This window comes from Notothenia rossii (genome assembly GCF_949606895.1).
Source record: "Notothenia rossii genome assembly, contig: SUPER_1_unloc_1, whole genome shotgun sequence".
NCBI classification, from domain to species: domain Eukaryota; kingdom Metazoa; phylum Chordata; class Actinopteri; order Perciformes; family Nototheniidae; genus Notothenia; species Notothenia rossii.
The window spans coordinates 57,607-75,106 of NW_027640362.1; the positions used below are offsets into that span (position 1 = coordinate 57,607).

The following is a 17,500-nucleotide window of genomic DNA, read 5'->3' on the forward strand; positions in this document are numbered from 1 at the left end:
GTCTCGGAGTTTGATTTTGTAGAGATTTACTGTAAAGAACTTTTTTATCGAGAGGATGGTGTCTGCGTTTCTCTCTATGCCAAATCCCATCTGAGTGCTGACCGTCACCTTTTCTACATTTAAACTTCTTTTCACTTTATATTAAAGGTTTTTATTGATATTTAATTTCCTCCCCTTTTCAAACCGGACCCCAGGAAGCGGCCCGAGTTTCTGCAGCGCTTTTATTTTGATGTTTTATCTGTATCATAGCTTCCTGCTTGTCTTCCCGTGTGCCATCGTGTTTCCTGTCGTTTGCAGATCCTAGAATCCATCTTTTTTATTTCTCCCCCCTGTTTTTCAAATGTGATTGTTTTGATTCCTCTTCCTGTTCCCTGCGGTTAACTTCCTCTTGGTTTGTTGGAGAGCGATGCGTCTGGGGTCAATAGATTCATCTTGTTCACATCTTTTTTTAAGAAAAGTATTAAAATAATATTTAAAAACTAACTTTGGGACGTCTTGTGTTTTTTGTCTCTGGCCACACGGGGGCGCTGTGGGGAAACAAGTGCATGCATACTCATTCTAAATATTATTATACTTTTACACACACACACGCTCACACATGGGCCCTTTCTCATTTCATCAAATCCCACTCCTCGACTCCTCGACTCCTCAGTCCTCCGGTAGTGACCCAGAAATGAATTTCAGCGCGCCATGTTGAAGGACATCTCATTTCTCTAAATGCACTTCGAGGACCGAGGATCGAGGAGGCTCTCTGGAGGAGCTCTAACCGAGGAGAGAGGAGAGAGGAGGCTCTCTGGAGGAGCTCTAACCGAGGAGAGAGGAGAGAGGAGGCTCTCTGGAGGAGCTCTAAGGTTGTGTAGGTGTGTGTGGTACAGTGTGTAGATGCGGCGGACAGACAGGTCTCAGTTGGTTTGTGATTCTGAAATTGTATATATTTATATAAATATATGTGTGTGTGTGTGTGTCTCATCTGTAGCCTGTTATTGTCTCATTATACCGCACTGTGAATTACACACACTCACACAGACACACACACACACACACACTCACACACACTCACACTCACACACACACACACACACACTCACACACACACACAGACACCACCCTGTAAAAGCCAATCAGCAACTCACAAACTTTTCCCCCAGAATTTTGACTTTTTGAAGCATTTCATAATCTATTAATTGGTTTATTAATCACTTTTAACTTCTGAATTATTAACTAATTTTCTTTACATATGAACTGCGTACAGAAAGAAAGAAGCGAACGACATCCGAGAGCAGCGTAGATTATGTTTGGGGAAAAGCAAGAAGAACAAAGTAGAGAATAAAAGAAAATAAAGGACGTTGTTACTCCAGAGAAACAGAACTCTGTTGCAAGGAAAGTGTAAACAGTCAGAAGGAGGCGGTTTCAAACAGGAAGTAGGAAAAGGAAACGTCGTGAGGATCCTGAGACGTGTGTGTGTGTGTGCGCGCGCGCGCAATGTGCTCAGGGTTTATATTGTCACTGTAAATGTTTTCGGACAAATAACACATGGAAATGTTTACTGTCATCTGGCATCCATTTATACACACACACACACACACACACACACACACACACCACAACCCTATTAAACCCAGCAACGGGAATACTTACACAATCGGCAAACTCACACACACTTGGACTCTGGCGTGTGTTTTCTGCTTCCTCATTTTCAGATGAAATGTCTTTATTCATTGTTTTGTGAATATGTTCTATATAAATATTATAGCAAGTTCATATGTATACTATTTGTACAGAAGACATTCCTGGAAGTGAAGGGAAGCTGACAGAAACCACTTCAGATAGTCATCTTGATGTCATCTAACTTCCGGATGTCGGCTTTTTTCTTGTTATTCAAAAAACGTAGAAGGCTAATGTTTGCACCAAACTGCATGTTATTAGCACAGCGTCCAGTTAGAGACGTTTAAACATTGCTTTACTTTAAAGAGTATATCATGTTCAGGTGTGTATCATTATGTAGTGTCTCTACTTTAAAGAGTCCTCTCCTGCTGATGTTCAGGTGTATATCAGTATGTAGTGTCTACTTTAAAGAGTCCTCTCCTGCTGATGTTCAGGTGTATATCATTATGTAGTGTCTCTACTTTAAAGAGTCCTCTCCTGCTGATGTTCAGGTGTATATCAGTATGTAGTGTCTACTTTAAAGAGTCCTCTCCTGCTGATGTTCAGGTGTATATCAGTATGTAGTGTCTCTACTTTAAAGAGTCCTCTCCTGCTGATGTTCAGGTGTATATCAGTATGTAGTGTCTCTACTTTAAAGAGTCCTCTCCTGCTGATGTTCAGGTGTATATCAGTATGTAGTGTCTCTACTTTAAAGAGTCCTCTCCTGCTGATGTTCAGGTGTATATCAGTATGTAGTGTCTCTACTTTAAAGAGTCCTCTCCTGCTGATGTTCAGGTGTATATCAGTATGTAGTGTCTCTACTTTAAAGAGTCCTCTCCTGCTGATGTTCAGGTGTATATCAGTATGTAGTGTCTACTTTAAAGAGTCCTCTCCTGCTGATGTTCAGGTGTATATCAGTATGTAGTGTCTCTACTTTAAAGAGTCCTCTCCTGCTGATGTTCAGGTGTATATCAGTATGTAGTGTCTCTACTTTAAAGAGTCCTCTCCTGCTGATGTTCAGGTGTATATCAGTATGTAGTGTCTCTACTTTAAAGAGTCCTCTCCTGCTGATGTTCAGGTGTATATCAGTAGTGTCTCTACTTTAAAGAGTCCTCTCCTGCTGGTGTTCAGGTGTATATCAGTATGTAGTGTCTCTACTTTAAAGAGTCCTCTCCTGCTGATGTTCAGGTGTATATCAGTATGTAGTGTCTCTACTTTAAAGAGTCCTCTCCTGCTGATGTTCAGTTGTATATCAGTATGTGTTGTTGTGAGAACTACCGTTGAGCGGCCCGACAAAGCAAGGAGGCAGAGGCAGAAGATCCAAAAATATAACCCGACGGGGCATTTATTAAATGATCAACACAATGTTAAGATCACACACAATGACACAGCCACAATAAACTGCTCACGTGCCCAGCCTGCGGCCACCAGCAGCTCACACACACTGACTCCAGCACAACGAAAGACAGCACTTAAATACACAGAGGAATCAAACACAGGTGAGGGGGGAGGGACAACCGAGGGCCCCAGGTGCGCACAATCACCCGGCCCAAAGCCATCAGTCCATAGTGACGCAGTTCCCTGCGTCACATTTCCTTCCTCCTCTCCCCATGAAGCACAGTGTCCTATAGTCTCTGTTTCGGGACCACCAGCCAGCCACCAGGCCCCAACGCCGCCATCCGGAAACTGCTCTGTCCCGTTGCAAGGCGTTGGTCTGCCCCTATGCCAACCCAGGTTCCGTCGCCTCCTCTTGGGTCCGTTAGCTAGTCTGTTAGCTCGTCCGTTAGCTCTAACTATATTTAGAGGTGTGCGGGCCGGAGGAACTCTTTTGCCCGAACACCCTGGGAGAGAGAACAGACAGAGGTAAGTTTGCTCATCACACAATCCATCACTACTTCTCACGTTTACTTCGTGCACAGTCCCTCGCTACCCGTAATGCTAGCAATGTATGAATATGCGCCTTTTAATCTGTATCCATTTCTTTACTCAGGCGAACGGCGAGCAGGAGTGGCCCGGGGTGCGCGACGCACGCCACTCACCCACACAACAATGCAATTCAATCAATTTTCAATAAACATATATATCCATTAATAAAGTGTGTTGTTTAAATCATGTGCCAATATACCCTATACAGTATAATGATTATCCACATGTCCACGTGAGCTCTAGTAGCGGCGTCTCGGCGTTACAATATCAGTATGTAGTGTCTCTACTTTAAAGAGTCCTCTCCTGCCTATGTTCAGGTGTATATCAGTATGTAGTGTCTCTACTTTAAAGAGTCCTCTCCTGCTGATGTTCAGATGTATATCAGTATGTAGTGTCTCTACTTTAAAGAGTCCTCTCCTGCCTATGTTCAGGTGTATATCAGTATGTAGTGTCTCTACTTTAAAGAGTCCTCTCCTGCTGATGTTCAGATGTATATCAGTATGTAGTGTCTCTACTTTAAAGAGTCCTCTCCTGCTGATGTTCAGGTGTATATCAGTAGGCCTATGTAGTGTCTCTACTTTAAAGAGTCCTCTCCTGCTGATGTTCAGGTGTATATCAGTATGTGGTGTCTCTACTTTAAAGAGTCCTCTCCTTCTGATGTTCAGGTGTATATCAGTATGTAGTGTCTCTACTTTAAAGAGTCCTCTCCTGCTGATGTTCAGATGTATATCAGTATGAAGTGTCTCTACTTTAAATAGTCCTCTCCTGCTGATGTTCAGGTGTATATCAGTATGTAGTGTCTCTACTTTAAAGAGTCCTCTCCTGCTGATGTTCAGGTGTATATCAGTATGTAGTGTCTCTACTTTAAAGAGTCCTCTCCTGCTGATAGTGATGGCTGTTCATTAGTGTGTTCCTACAGTGATAGAACTACAGTTTTCTATACAGAGGACTACAACATGGATGTTTAATAAGAAGGAGGGACTCATCTAGAGACTCTGCACCGTGCTCTGATGCTCTTGCTTTATGCTTTATGAACAACAGAGAAACATATTCTTCATGACCAAAGTTGGAATTGAAATAAAAAAGGAAAGTGAAACTTCTGCTCGTCAGAGGTCATGGAATAGGAGATAGGGTTAGAAATTAGGAGCTGATTTTTGGACTGTTCGACTGCAGCCATTGAAAGTGCTTTTGTCACACTGTCAGTCAGGGTCAAAGGCAGGGACGTGCACAGACATTTCGAGGGGCTATTGCTCTAAACTGAAAAAGGGCCTCCCCCAGATAAAAAACACAAGACCTTTTGAACATTTTAAGTTGTTTTTAATCTAAAAGAAACCAAACGATAATTACATCAACTAAATTGAACAGTAATTCACATCTCACAAAATAAGCTAAGGCGACTACTTGCATTCGGTGACTTGATTTAAAAAATGATCGCCAGGGACATTTTTTGTTTTGCGGCCCATATCTCGTCAAAAATATCTAATTTGATTAACTATTAAAGACAAAATGGGGACAATTCTGTTCTAATGTAGTAATTGTAACTGTTGTGCAGACATACTGATCAAATACGGCCTCTAACTAATTACCTTAAATAAACTCAATCATTAATGAAACCAGTTCAATATGCATTATTCTTATTCTTATCATTCTTTATGAGCGCAGCCAGTAACGGTAAGGTATCTAATTACTTATTTATTTAGTATTCCATAACTTAGTAACAGAGATCATCAAACTAAAGTGGTAGAGACATGGCAGAAATCCTACAATGAAGCGGGACATTGAACTGTTCACACGTGAGAGGGCGATCAAGAAAAGAGAGTGAGCTGCGCGTTGAGGGAGTTTACAGATGAGAAGACACAGAAAGACAGAAGCACAATAACAACAACTAGGCTATATTTTGGTGTTTTTTTGTAAATAACCGACGGTATCAAGAGGAAGTAAAGTCCCCTGGTTTGTCCCTTATACCCTAACTGCCATGAGACAACTCAAAATCAAGTTTCCAAAATCCGACACTGAGGTGGTCTTTAACGCACCGGCAGATGACAGCGCTAACAAAGTGTGTTTCCCGCAGCGAGACGCTACGATACTAATTGTGGGTTTATCATGTTGATTCGGCCACAACAGAAAAAAGACAAACAAACTCTCGCTCTCTCCAGAGGGGCAGGTCCGCCAAAAAGGCCAAATGGGCCGTTGCCCGGGCAACATCAGCCCGTACCTGTGCACGTGCCTGGTCAAAGGTCATTTGGCCTTGTCGTGCTCTGCAGTCTTTTCAGAGGTATTTTACTTAACTTAGTATTAAAATGTCTAATCGATCCATTTCAGAGACATAACTATTATCTTGAGTCAAACCATTACTAGGATCTGTGTAGCTCTGCTATGCATTTCATGGCTCATTATATTCATTTATCTTTAATTCTGGTCTACCTAAAGAACAATGTTAAACTCTTTAGCAGTGTGTGGAACCTTGGGTGTCCGGACATGCGACAATAACTCCCTCCTTTATCAAGGATTTAAAAACAGAAGTCATTTCATATATTTCCATCTTAAAGCCCTCCTATAACTATGCCACAATGGAGAAATCAACACTTTAGATTGGAAGACTATATGTGGCTTGGCACTAGCTCTCCCTTTAACATTATCCATACAAATAAAGATTTGTCTTATAGCCTTTTGATGTTACACAGTTCAGCTTTGATTCCATCACCTCATGAAACCTTATTTAAAAGCATTCTTTAGTTCTGTGAAGGGATATAAGGGAGATATGCACTGTACTACACTTTCATTAATAATGTATGCTGAAAAGCGGATATATTACAGCACCATTTTTTGTTGAATAGATTTGAGTGGTTCAACATTTCGGGTTGTGATTTATTGACAAAGGAAAAAGAGGGTCCCGAGGCCTGACCAGTTGAGAACCACTGCTCTATAGTGCCCGTAATAGCGTGCACTGGAGTCCATTGTTATTCACTGTGTGTGTGTGGTTTTGCTCGGTGTATGTCAACGTCAACCCCCCCCCCCCCCCCCCCCCCTTGCGTAATCAGCACATCGGACAGCACCCTAGCACCCCCACTCAAAATACCTTCTCGCGCCTTTGCCCCGGTCCTCACTTTAAGCTCCTCCCAGCTGCTCTCTGATTGGCTGCTGCTCCTGCGTATGAGTGTGTGTGTGTGTGTGTGTGTGTGTGTGTGTGTAGCTCTTTGTGCAGCAGAGCACCGCGCCCTGAACGCCTCACTGCAGATCCCTCCGCCAGGTGAGCCGGATCGCGCTGCGCAGGTGAAGATTTGTGAGGATCGGAATTAAAGAAAGGAAAGAGTCATGGAGCCTCGAGACTAAAAACCAGAACCAGAAGAGACCAGAACCAGAACCCCGTTTCACTGAATCCACCTCCCGCTGCGTTCAGGGACTGTGTTTAAACTCGACGAACGGATTTACCTGACCTGCGACCCGAACACCAGGTGAGTTCAGTGTTCCTGTGGATCTCAGTTTCTGTGGAAAAGCCTGTCTCTAGTGTCCAACATGTAGCAGAGACACTTCTGTCTCCATTTAAAACTTCTCTGTGTTCTCTTTGCAGAAAGAGAGAGAGAAACTCTAACAGTTTATATCTGCCGGTTACAATCTACAAATACATATTTATATTGTATATTTCCGCTCCTCATGTTCAGTATCAGGAAGAAACTACAGCAAATGTATACAGTAGAAGTACTCGGATCTTATACTTGAGTAATAGCAGAAGTACTCGGATCTTATACTTGAGTAAAAGTAGAAGTACTCGGATCTTATACTTGAGTGAAAGTAGAAGTACTCGGATCTTATACTTGAGTAAAAGTAGAAGTACTCGGATCTTAAACTTGAGTAAAAGTAGAAGTACTCGGATCTTATACTTGAGTAAAAGTACAAGTACTCAGATCTTGTTCTTGAGTAAAAGTAGAAGTACTCAGATCTTGTACTTGAGCAAAAGTAGAAGTACTCAGATCTTGTGAATTTACTCCAGGTGGAACTAAAGTCTGATTCAACACTTGATTATATTTCACATCATTCATATGTGAAGTAACTAAAGGGATTAAATACATGTAGTGGAGTACAAGTACAACATGTACCTCTGAACTGTAGTGGAGAAGAAGTACACCATTATTTCTGCCATTTAAGATGCGTTCAAGGACAACAGAAAGTGCAATAAATAACCAGTTCATTTACTATGACAAAAAGTCAGATAGTGGGTTGAGATTTTGTGTTAAATTCTCCAAATACACAGCATATTTGTTCCATTTCAGATAACGCATGTGATATTGCAGTTTTAATTAACATGTTGAGTGTAGCTACAGCCCTTTTTCCAAAGTAGAAATACTAATTGTTCACAAAATAACATCAAAACCGCTCAACTAACTTAACTGGATTTACACAATGCCAAAAACAATATGTCCCTCGTTTATTTGAGTTTCACTTTTCTACAAATACACTCTGTTTTCTTCCGTTTTAGATCGAACATGTCATATTCCTGCCTCATGATGAGTGTAACTCCAGCTCGTATTCTACAGAAAGTGGATTTAAATTCAAATGCCTTTCTCTACGAGTCATAATGACGTCTTCCTCACATTCAGGGAGCAGCATATCCTTTACGAACACCACAACAAATACTATTGTTTGTTGAAATCGTACAAAACACTCAAAATCTGACCAGGATCTGTTCCTTTCACTAGATCTGTAAAGCGTCTCTGAGCACCTGTAAAAGCGCTAACAAAATAAATCTATTATTATTATTATTATTGTGATCTGGAGACGTGAGCTCACTAGCTGCTGCTAAACGGAGCTTATGGGGACATTACAACTCTTTATCAATCCCTGGAGAGATTACAAGTCTAATGATTAAGATACCAATAGAATAATGTAACCCGTAGATAAATGTCCGAGTGACGCTGCAGGTTGTTGTCAAATTAAACGCGTTTAAGTTTTGAAATAAGAGCTCTTCCTGTTTGCCTATCCTGATGAAGCTGTGATGCTTTATGGATACTTTACAGTACGGGTGATTCCTGTTTTTCCTGACGGTCCCATAGTTTACAGCGCTGTAATAAACGGAGTCAGTGAAGGTTACACGGTGTTGACTCACCTCTGGGAGGTTCTGCAAGGCCGCGCTCAGGGTCTCAATAACAGCTGGAACAAACACGTCCATCATCCCAATCTGCTTCATTAGATGAGCTGCTTTCTGTCCAACAGAGCTCTGTGAGAACACATGGGTTCACTAAAACTATAGCCTTCCATCACATCTCCCTTCTGCCGGAGACTGAAGGTGGAAGAAATGCATCTGGTTTTACAAGAAGCCTCTTATTGTGAACATCTCAGCGTGGACACGTTGAGGCTCCCCTCTTGCACATGTTGTTCATAGGCCTTTCTGCAGCAGCCTTCACCTGTAAGCAGAGCGGGGGACGGCTTCGCATTGTTGGGACAACATAAAGCTATAAATGACGTTTGGGATCCACAGCTCACCTGAGGGACCCCACCTGAGGGACCCCAGCTGAGGGACCCCAGCTGAGGGACCTCACCTGAGGGACCCCAGCTGAGGGACCCCACCTGAGGGACCCCAGCTGAGGGACCCCAGCTGAGGGACCTCACCTGAGGGACCCCAGCTGAGGGACCTCACCTGAGGGAGCTCACCTGAGGGACCTCACCTTAGGGACCTCACCTGAGGGAGCTCACCTGAGGGAGCTCACCTGAGGGACCTCACCTGAGGTACCTCACCTGAGGGAGCTCACCTGAGGGAGCTCACCTGAGGGACCTCACCTGAGGGACCCCAGCTGAGGGACCTCACCGGAGGGACCTCACCTGAGGGAGCTCACCTGAGGGACCTCACCTGAGGGAGCTCACCTGAGGGAGCTCACCTGAGGGAGCTCACCTGAGGGAGCTCACCTGAGGGAGCTCACCTGACGGAGCTCACCTGAGGGAGCTCACCTGACGGAGCTCACCTTTTCCCATAGTTAAAGTAATTTGCATCTCATTTGTTTAGCCGCGTAGAGAGTGTTGTTGAGAAGCTGACGAATCCCTCACTGCCTGCAGTATTAGTGCAATGCATGTTTTTAAACATATATCTTAAAGGATTTAGCTTTTATTTAAAAAATTTAAACAATATGTTTATACATTTTTCATTCTTTGAAACATGATAGTTACAAGACACGACATACCTTACACAAACTTACAAAACAAATTCAAGACAGGACATACAAAATCAAAAGAAGAATTGGGCCGGAGCAGACCTCTAAGGATTCAGCGTGTTGAGAGGGTCTTCGCTCTCTAGGGACCGCTTCATACGTGACCGCTTCATACGGGACCGCTTCATACGGGACCGCTTCATACGTGACCGCTTCATACGTGACCGCTTCATACGGGACCGCTTCATACGTGACCGCTTCATACGTGACCGCTTCATACGTGACCGCTTCATACGGGACCGCTTCACACGTGACCGCTTCACACGTGACCGCTTCACACGGGACCGCTTCACACGGGACCGCTTCACACGTGACCGCTTCATACGGGACCGCTTCACACGTGACCGCTTCACACGTGACCGCTTCACACGTGACCGCTTCACACGTGACCGCTTCATACGGGACCGCTTCACACGTGACCGCTTCATACGGGACCGCTTCACACGTGACCGCTTCACACGTGACCGCTTCACACGTGACCGCTTCACACGTGACCGCTTCATACGGGACCGCTTCACACGTGACCGCTTCATACGTGACCGCTTCATACGGGACCGCTTCACACGTGACCGCTTCACACGGGACCGCTTCATACGGGACCGCTTCATACGGGACCGCTTCATACGGGACCGCTTCACACGTGACCGCTTCACACGGGACCGCTTCACACGTGACCGCTTCACACGTGACCGCTTCACACGTGACCGCTTCACACGTGACCGCTTCATACGGGACCGCTTCATACGGGACCGCTTCACACGTGACCGCTTCATACGGGACCGCTTCACACGTGACCGCTTCACACGTGACCGCTTCACACGTGACCGCTTCATACGGGACCGCTTCACACGTGACCGCTTCACACGTGACCGCTTCATACGGGACCGCTTCACACGTGACCGCTTCACACGTGACCGCTTCACACGTGACCGCTTCACACGGGACCGCTTCACACGTGACCGCTTCACACGTGACCGCTTCACACGGGACCGCTTCACACGTGACCGCTTCACACGTGACCGCTTCACACGTGACCGCTTCACACGGGACCGCTTCATACGTGACTCTAAGGTAACTCTGGAGTCAATGAGGCGCTCTGAAACTCTATCTCGTCTGAAAGGCATCACAGGAAATGTGGAGCTGAAAAACAAACGTCACAGAGAGACAGATCGAGAGAGACAGATCGAGAGAGACAGAGAGACAGATCCCAGCAGAGAGACAGATCGCAGCAGAGAGACAGATCGCAGCAGAGAGACAGATCGCAGCAGAGAGACAGATAGAGAGAGACAGATAGCAGCAGAGAGACAGATCGCAGCAGAGAGACAGATAGACAGATCGCAGCAGAGAGACAGATAGCAGCAGAGAGACAGATAGACAGATCGCAGCAGAGAGACAGATCGCAGCAGAGAGACAGATAGACAGATCGCAGCAGAGAGACAGATAGCAGCAGAGAGACAGATAGACAGATCGCAGCAGAGAGACAGATCGCAGCAGAGAGACAGATAGCAGCAGAGAGACAGACAGATCGCAGCAGAGAGACAGATCGCAGCAGAGAGACAGATCGCAGCAGAGAGACAGATAGCAGCAGAGAGACAGATCGCAGCAGAGAGACAGATAGCAGCAGAGAGACAGATACTCTTTAATGTCCCCTGGTCTCCCAGCTGTGTGCGTCACTCTTTAGTGTCCCCTGGTCTCCAGCTGTGTGCGTCACTCTTTAGTGTACCCTGGTCTCCAGCTGTGTGCGTCACTCTTTAGTGTCCCCTGGTCTCCAGCTGTGTGCGTCACTCTTTAGTGTCCCCTGGTCTCCCAGCTGTGTGCGTCACTCTTTAGTGTCCCCTGGTCTCCCAGCTGTGTGCGTCACTCTTTAGTGTCCCCTGGTCTCCCAGTTGTGTGCGTCACTCTTTAGTGTCCCCTGGTCTCCCAGCTGTGTGCGTCACTCTTTAGTGTCCCCTGGTCTCCAGCTGTGTGCGTCACTCTTTAGTGTCCCCTGGTCTCCAGCTGTGTGCGTCACTCTTTAGTGTCCCCATGTCTCCCAGCTGTGTGCGTCACTCTTTAGTGTCGCCTGGTATCCAGCGGTGTGCATCAGTCTTTAGTGTCCCCTGGTCTTCCAGCTGTGTGCGTCACTCTTTAGTGTCCCCTGGTCTCCAGCTGTGTGTGTCACTCTTTAGTGTCCCCATGTCTCCGTGCTGTGGGCTTCACTCTTTAGTGTCCCCTGGTATCCAGCGGTGTGCATCACTCTTTAGTGTGCCCTGGTCTCCAGCTGTGTGCGTCTCTCTTTAGTGTCCCCTGGTCTCCCAGCTGTGTGCGTCCCTCTTTAGTGTCCCCTGGTCTCCCAGCTGTGTGCGTCCCTCTTTAGTGTCCCCTGGTCTCCCAGCTGTGTGCGTCACTCTTTAGTGTCCCCTGGTCTCCCAGCTGTGTGCGTCCCTCTTTAGTGTCCCCTGGTCTCCCAGCTGTGTGCGTCACTCTTTAGTGTCCCCTGGTCTCCAGCTGTGTGCGTCCCTCTTTAGTGTCCCCTGGTCTCCCAGCTGTGTGCGTCACTCTTTAGTGTCCCCTGGTCTCCAGCTGTGTGCGTCACTCTTTAGTGCCCCCCGGTCTCCAGCTGTGTGCGTCACTCTTTAGTGTCCCCTGGTCTCCAGCTGTGTGTGTCACTCTTTAGTGTCCCCTGGTTTCCCAGCTGTGTGCATCACTCTTTAGTGTCCCCTGGTCTCCCAGCTGTGTGCGTCACTCTTTAGTGTCCCCTGGTCTCCCAGCTGTGTGCGTCACTCTTTAGTGTCCCCTGTTCTCCAGCTGTGTGCGTCACTCTTTAGTGTCCCCTGGTCTCTCAGCTGTGTGCGTCACTCTTTAGTGTCCCCTGGTCTCCAGCTGTGTGCGTCACTCTTTAGTGTCCCCTGGTCTCCCAGCTGTGTGCGTCACTCTTTAGTGTCCCCTGTTCTCCAGCTGTGTGCGTCACTCTTTAGTGTCCCCTGTTCTCCAGCTGTGTGCGTCACTCTTTAGTGTCCCCTGGTCTCCAGCTGTGTGCGTCCCTCTTTAGTGTCCCCTGTTCTCCAGCTGTGTGCGTCACTCTTTAGTGTCCCCTGTTCACCAGCTGTGTGCGTCACTCTTTAGTGTCCCCTGGTCTCCAGCTGTGTGCGTCCCTCTTTAGTGTCCCCTGTTCTCCAGCTGTGTGCGTCACTCTTTAGTGTCCCCTGTTCTCCAGCTGTGTGCGTCACTCTATAGTGTCCCCTGTTCTCCAGCTGTGTGCGTCACTCTTTAGTGTCCCCTGGTCTCCCAGCTGAAGATGTTTCTTCATGTGGAACATTTGGGTTTGATCTGCATCCTCTCTCTTCATGAGATGCTGCTTTCACCTGGAGGTAAAGGTCACAAACAAACAACACTTCCTCTTCAGATGTGATCAAACCTTTCCTGTGTAAAGTTTAGTGAGGAGGAGGAGGAGGAGGAGGAGGAGGAGGAGGCTGTAATGACCGGTTTCCATTCAAACTGCTGTTTACTGATTGCCACAAACACAAAGCTGGAAGGGACACACTCGTGCAAATACAGAAACAGTGCGTTCTGTTGAGTCCAGAGAGAAACAGAGAGAAGCAGCAAATATACAGATTTCAAGGCTAAAGAACTGCATTTTGTAAAACTCAGTAGCACACATGAACCTTAAGGATCAAATAACTATGAAAATATGATTTAAAACATAGAAAGCACAGATCCAGATTTGTGGGACATTTTCTGACCCGTTTGCTTCAAAGGTTTCTCGACTGAGTATTTGATTATCCAAATGAATTGACTGATGGACGCAGCGCAGTCTAAATCCATCACTGTTAACAACAACAACAACAACAACAACAACAACCACAACAACAAAGCAGCCCATGCATTACAGCGTTCATATTATGTAAAAAGGTCGGCACACGTTATCAAGAATACAAATGCAATAAAGTAACAAATGCAGTACTTTGATAATGGGATGGCTCTGCTTCTCTCCCCGGCTCTGAGCTGCTGTCTCTCGCTTCTTTCTCCTCCAGTGCTAAATGCTACCCAGCTAGCCTCTGTGCTGCAGGTCAGGCTCAGGTGTGTTTACCTGCAAACAGCTGTGAGGTGTGTGTGTGTGTGTATGTGTGTGTGTAATTATCTGTTGTTACAACACACACCAAGGACGAGCTGTTGTTGCTGCTAACGCTCAAAGCTCACAGAGCGAGTGTTCGTCCTCCATGCGTCCTTCAAACTGATAAAGACTTCTTTAATCTGCTGAAAGAGGAACACTTTGGACACAGCTGCTTGTTTGGTGAACTCTGTACACATTTAGGTTCACCTGCTCTGATATAAGCATGCTATTGTTCCCATAACACGGGGGGGGGGGGATTCCCGTGAGCATGCCGTAACATGGAACAGTACAGGAGTAGTCACGTAAGACGGACAGACTTCATTCCTTTATTCGTGCTGGCGGACATGTTGCTACATTTTCAAGATGTTCTGTTTGTTTTTCTCATAAGAATATTTACTAAAAACCTTCACAACAACCAATAAACCACAAACATGTATGTGTCAGAAATCCAAATGTAATGGGAAGCAAATGTCGGGTAAAGTGGTTCCATCTGGTTCAGAAGCTGCATCTTTAACACGTCTCTCATTGATAATGGCTTGCACTCGGATAACCCTGTTACTAAGATGATATATTTTTGGATCTATTCTTTCTATGAATCCCCAGAGCCTGTGATGATTTAGAACAAGGAGCCGATCAGGCCACAAACATCCGATTAGTGAAGGAAGGAAATCAGTTTGAGGAGAGGAAAGGTCACTTGGAAAACAATAAGAAAAAGTGTGTTGATTGATGGCTCGTGCCTCGAGGGAGGGAAATGTTCTCACTTCCTCTCTAAACACACACACACACACACACACACACACACACACGCGCCCCCCAGTCAAACTCTTTTCCTGCAGTTGTCTCGTGTGTGTGTGTGTGTGTGTGTGTGTGTGTGTGTGTGTGTGTGTGTGTGTGTGTGTGTGTGTGTGTGTGTGTGTGTGTGTGTGTGTGTGTGTGTGTGTGTGTGTGTGTGTGTGTGTGTGTGTGTGTGTGTGTGTGTGTGTGTGTGTGTGTGTGTGTGTGTGTGTGTGGGACGGACTGTGACCTTAAACACTGAGTTCAGGTTTACCGTTCATTCATGCTGCTACTGATGCTAACATGCTACTGATGCTAACATGCTACTGATGCTAACATGCTACTGATGCTAACATGCTACTGATGCTAACATGTTACTGATGCTAACATGCTACTGATGCTAACATGCTACTGATGCTAACATGCTAACATGCTACTGATGCTAACATGCTACTGATCTAGATATTCTGGATTTTTCTTTTCAGGGCCCTCGGTGTGGGGCTGTAAACTCGACCCAAACGCCGCTTACAGCCGGCCCCCTAAAAGTTGTTCTGTTCACGTTGTCATTTTTAGACTCCTTCTCTTCTTTGCTTGTGAATCCAAAAGCTGCGAGGCATGGCTGTTTCCGTTTGGCCATATTTGTTATAACAAAGCCAGAATTAACAAAATATCAATAGGCCTATGAACTTTAAATATCGCGCCGGCATCGCCGCCGTAACCATAGCAACGTAAGTAGCGTAAAGAATTCAGCACGCCACGTACAGATGGCAACGCCCAGAAATATGAAACAAATATTCAGAAACTTTAATGAACAATGACTATTATTTATTTCAAGAACTTTTATTTACAGAAACTCAACATTTCTAATCTGTGTGCAGAAGTATTATCATTTTATTTAAAAAACATTTAGAATTATTATTAAAAAATGTTTTACTCTATTTTGTCCCCCTGCAGGTTGACCCTCTCTGATGGCCCCCCGATCCCCCCCCCTGCGCAGTGGGCTCATCTGACTCCTCCCCCTCCGCTGACTATTCCCCTTCCACTGACCCCTCCTCTGACTCCTCCCCCTCCTCTGACTCCTCCCCTTCATCTGAACCCTCCCCCTCCTGACTCCTCCCCTCCCCTACTCTACTTCCTGCCCCCCTCCCTTGCAGTAACCATGGATACGGATACGGACGACAGGCTCGGCTGTTACTACAACAAAAGCGTGAGGTTCTTCTACGAGGCAAGCGGGAAGAACATCAGCACCCACTGGCGTGACCGTGACTACGTGATCGTGACGCTCGGCATGGCGGTGTGTGTCATCGTCATCTTCTCCAACCTGCTGGTGATGGCGGCCATCTTTAAGAACCGCCGCTTCCACTACCCCATCTACTACCTGCTGGGGAACCTGGCCGTGGCCGACCTGTTCTCAGGTACCTGGGCTTCACTGTGTACTACTTCTTTTTATCTGCATTTTGATTTGATATTATTTAGTATCATTTGATTTTGGTTTTATAATTGTTTCACTTTATTTAATTTTTGCATTATTTTATCATCTTTTATTTATATTTTTTCTGTTTAAAATAATGTTTGCGTGTCTCTGCGTGCACTTTGAGTTAATAAGCCTGACTCAGCTGAACCTATGACACACACTCAGGCCCAATCCCAAACCACGCCCTACACCCATAGGCGGAGTTTGACATTTGCGCTTGGGGGGGGCAAACCTTCTTTACTGACGTCAGTACACAGTCCCAACTATTGCGTGGGGTGCTACGGATACAGTAGCATTAAAGCCAGCGCTCACCGCACTGAGTGACTCTTCCACATACGAACACAACTCGTCCCGTCATGCACGCCTCATGCCCGCCGTACACAGACTCTCATATGGAAGGGGCGGTCTCTCCCCCCAACAACAGCATTACTGTAAAACGTATCATCTTATACTTATTTGATAACTACTGTATCCCTTGGTTACTTGAACACGCTACAATATTATGAACCAGTGTCCTACTTAGTGCCGAAGCAGACGCCTTAAACGTCTCAGAAGTTGGACGTTTTAAAAATCGCTGAATATTTTAAATTGCTGCTAATTATTGTAATACAAAAGCTGAATTACTTGTATGCAAAAAAAAAAGTGAGGGAACTTGTGTCCTTAACCTCATACGTCACACACACACGTCACAACATGCGACTGCTCAAAAATGAAATTATTTCAAACAAAACATGATATTATTCAGATTTGTATTGTAACAATAATTTTATTACATCTATTCCAATATTGACATGCGAAATGTTTGTATTGGAACAGTTTTAGACGTAGTAATGCTGTAACATATTTCAGCCACTAGAGGGGGCAATGCCCCCCCTGCATAATCCGCCTATGCCTACACCCTACCCCTACACACCCCCCCTCCGTGACGGAGTGACACTCGCAGCTCAACGAGGCTCCCTCCTGTCAGATGGAGGGAGTAAATACAGCAGCAAGCTTTGGGACGGCCTCCCCTCTCTCCGGCAGAAACAGGAAATGCCGTAACTGTGTTGACATTAAACATTAAAAAGACCAGGCCGTTCAGAGAGAATCAAAGGAAGGAAGGAAGGCAGCTTTGCATGACGTTCTTCTGGACGTGTTTCATTGTGGTGATAGTGAGGGTAGTCAATCCTTTTTTTTCTAAATAAGGTCCCATGGAGATCCAGCGGAAGGGAAGGGACTTCGCCACTCTATAAAAATTAAGTATTGAAGTCAATGGAGAGAGAAAGATTAAACATATGATGTTTGTCAATTTAAAAGATAATTTTGCAAGTAAAATTTAAAAAAAAATGTGTCGTAAAACTGTGAAGTAACACATTTGTTTGTGTGAATCGCTGAATGAACTACATCTCT

At 45.6% G+C, this 17,500-nt stretch overlaps 1 protein-coding gene and 1 long non-coding RNA gene across 2 annotated transcripts in view; one reads left to right on the plus strand and one right to left on the minus strand.

The window, feature by feature from the left end:
- Positions 1-2,963: 2,963 nt before the first annotated feature.
- Positions 2,964-9,043, minus strand: LOC307025563. Its single transcript, XR_013804198.1, has 2 exons — positions 8,675-9,043; positions 2,964-3,485 (listed from the first exon to the last, which is right to left on the minus strand). It is a non-coding gene; the product is annotated as an uncharacterized lncRNA (long non-coding RNA).
- lpar2b (lysophosphatidic acid receptor 2b) overlaps positions 6,716-17,500 on the plus strand; it is a 24,137-nt gene continuing 13,352 nt past the window's right edge. The window contains exons 1-2 of the mRNA XM_079694882.1: positions 6,716-7,025; positions 15,592-16,052. Of these exons, the coding sequence (XP_079551008.1) occupies positions 15,797-16,052 (256 nt within the window). The 5' untranslated portion in view covers positions 6,716-7,025; positions 15,592-15,796. The remainder of the gene's footprint in view (positions 7,026-15,591; positions 16,053-17,500) is intronic.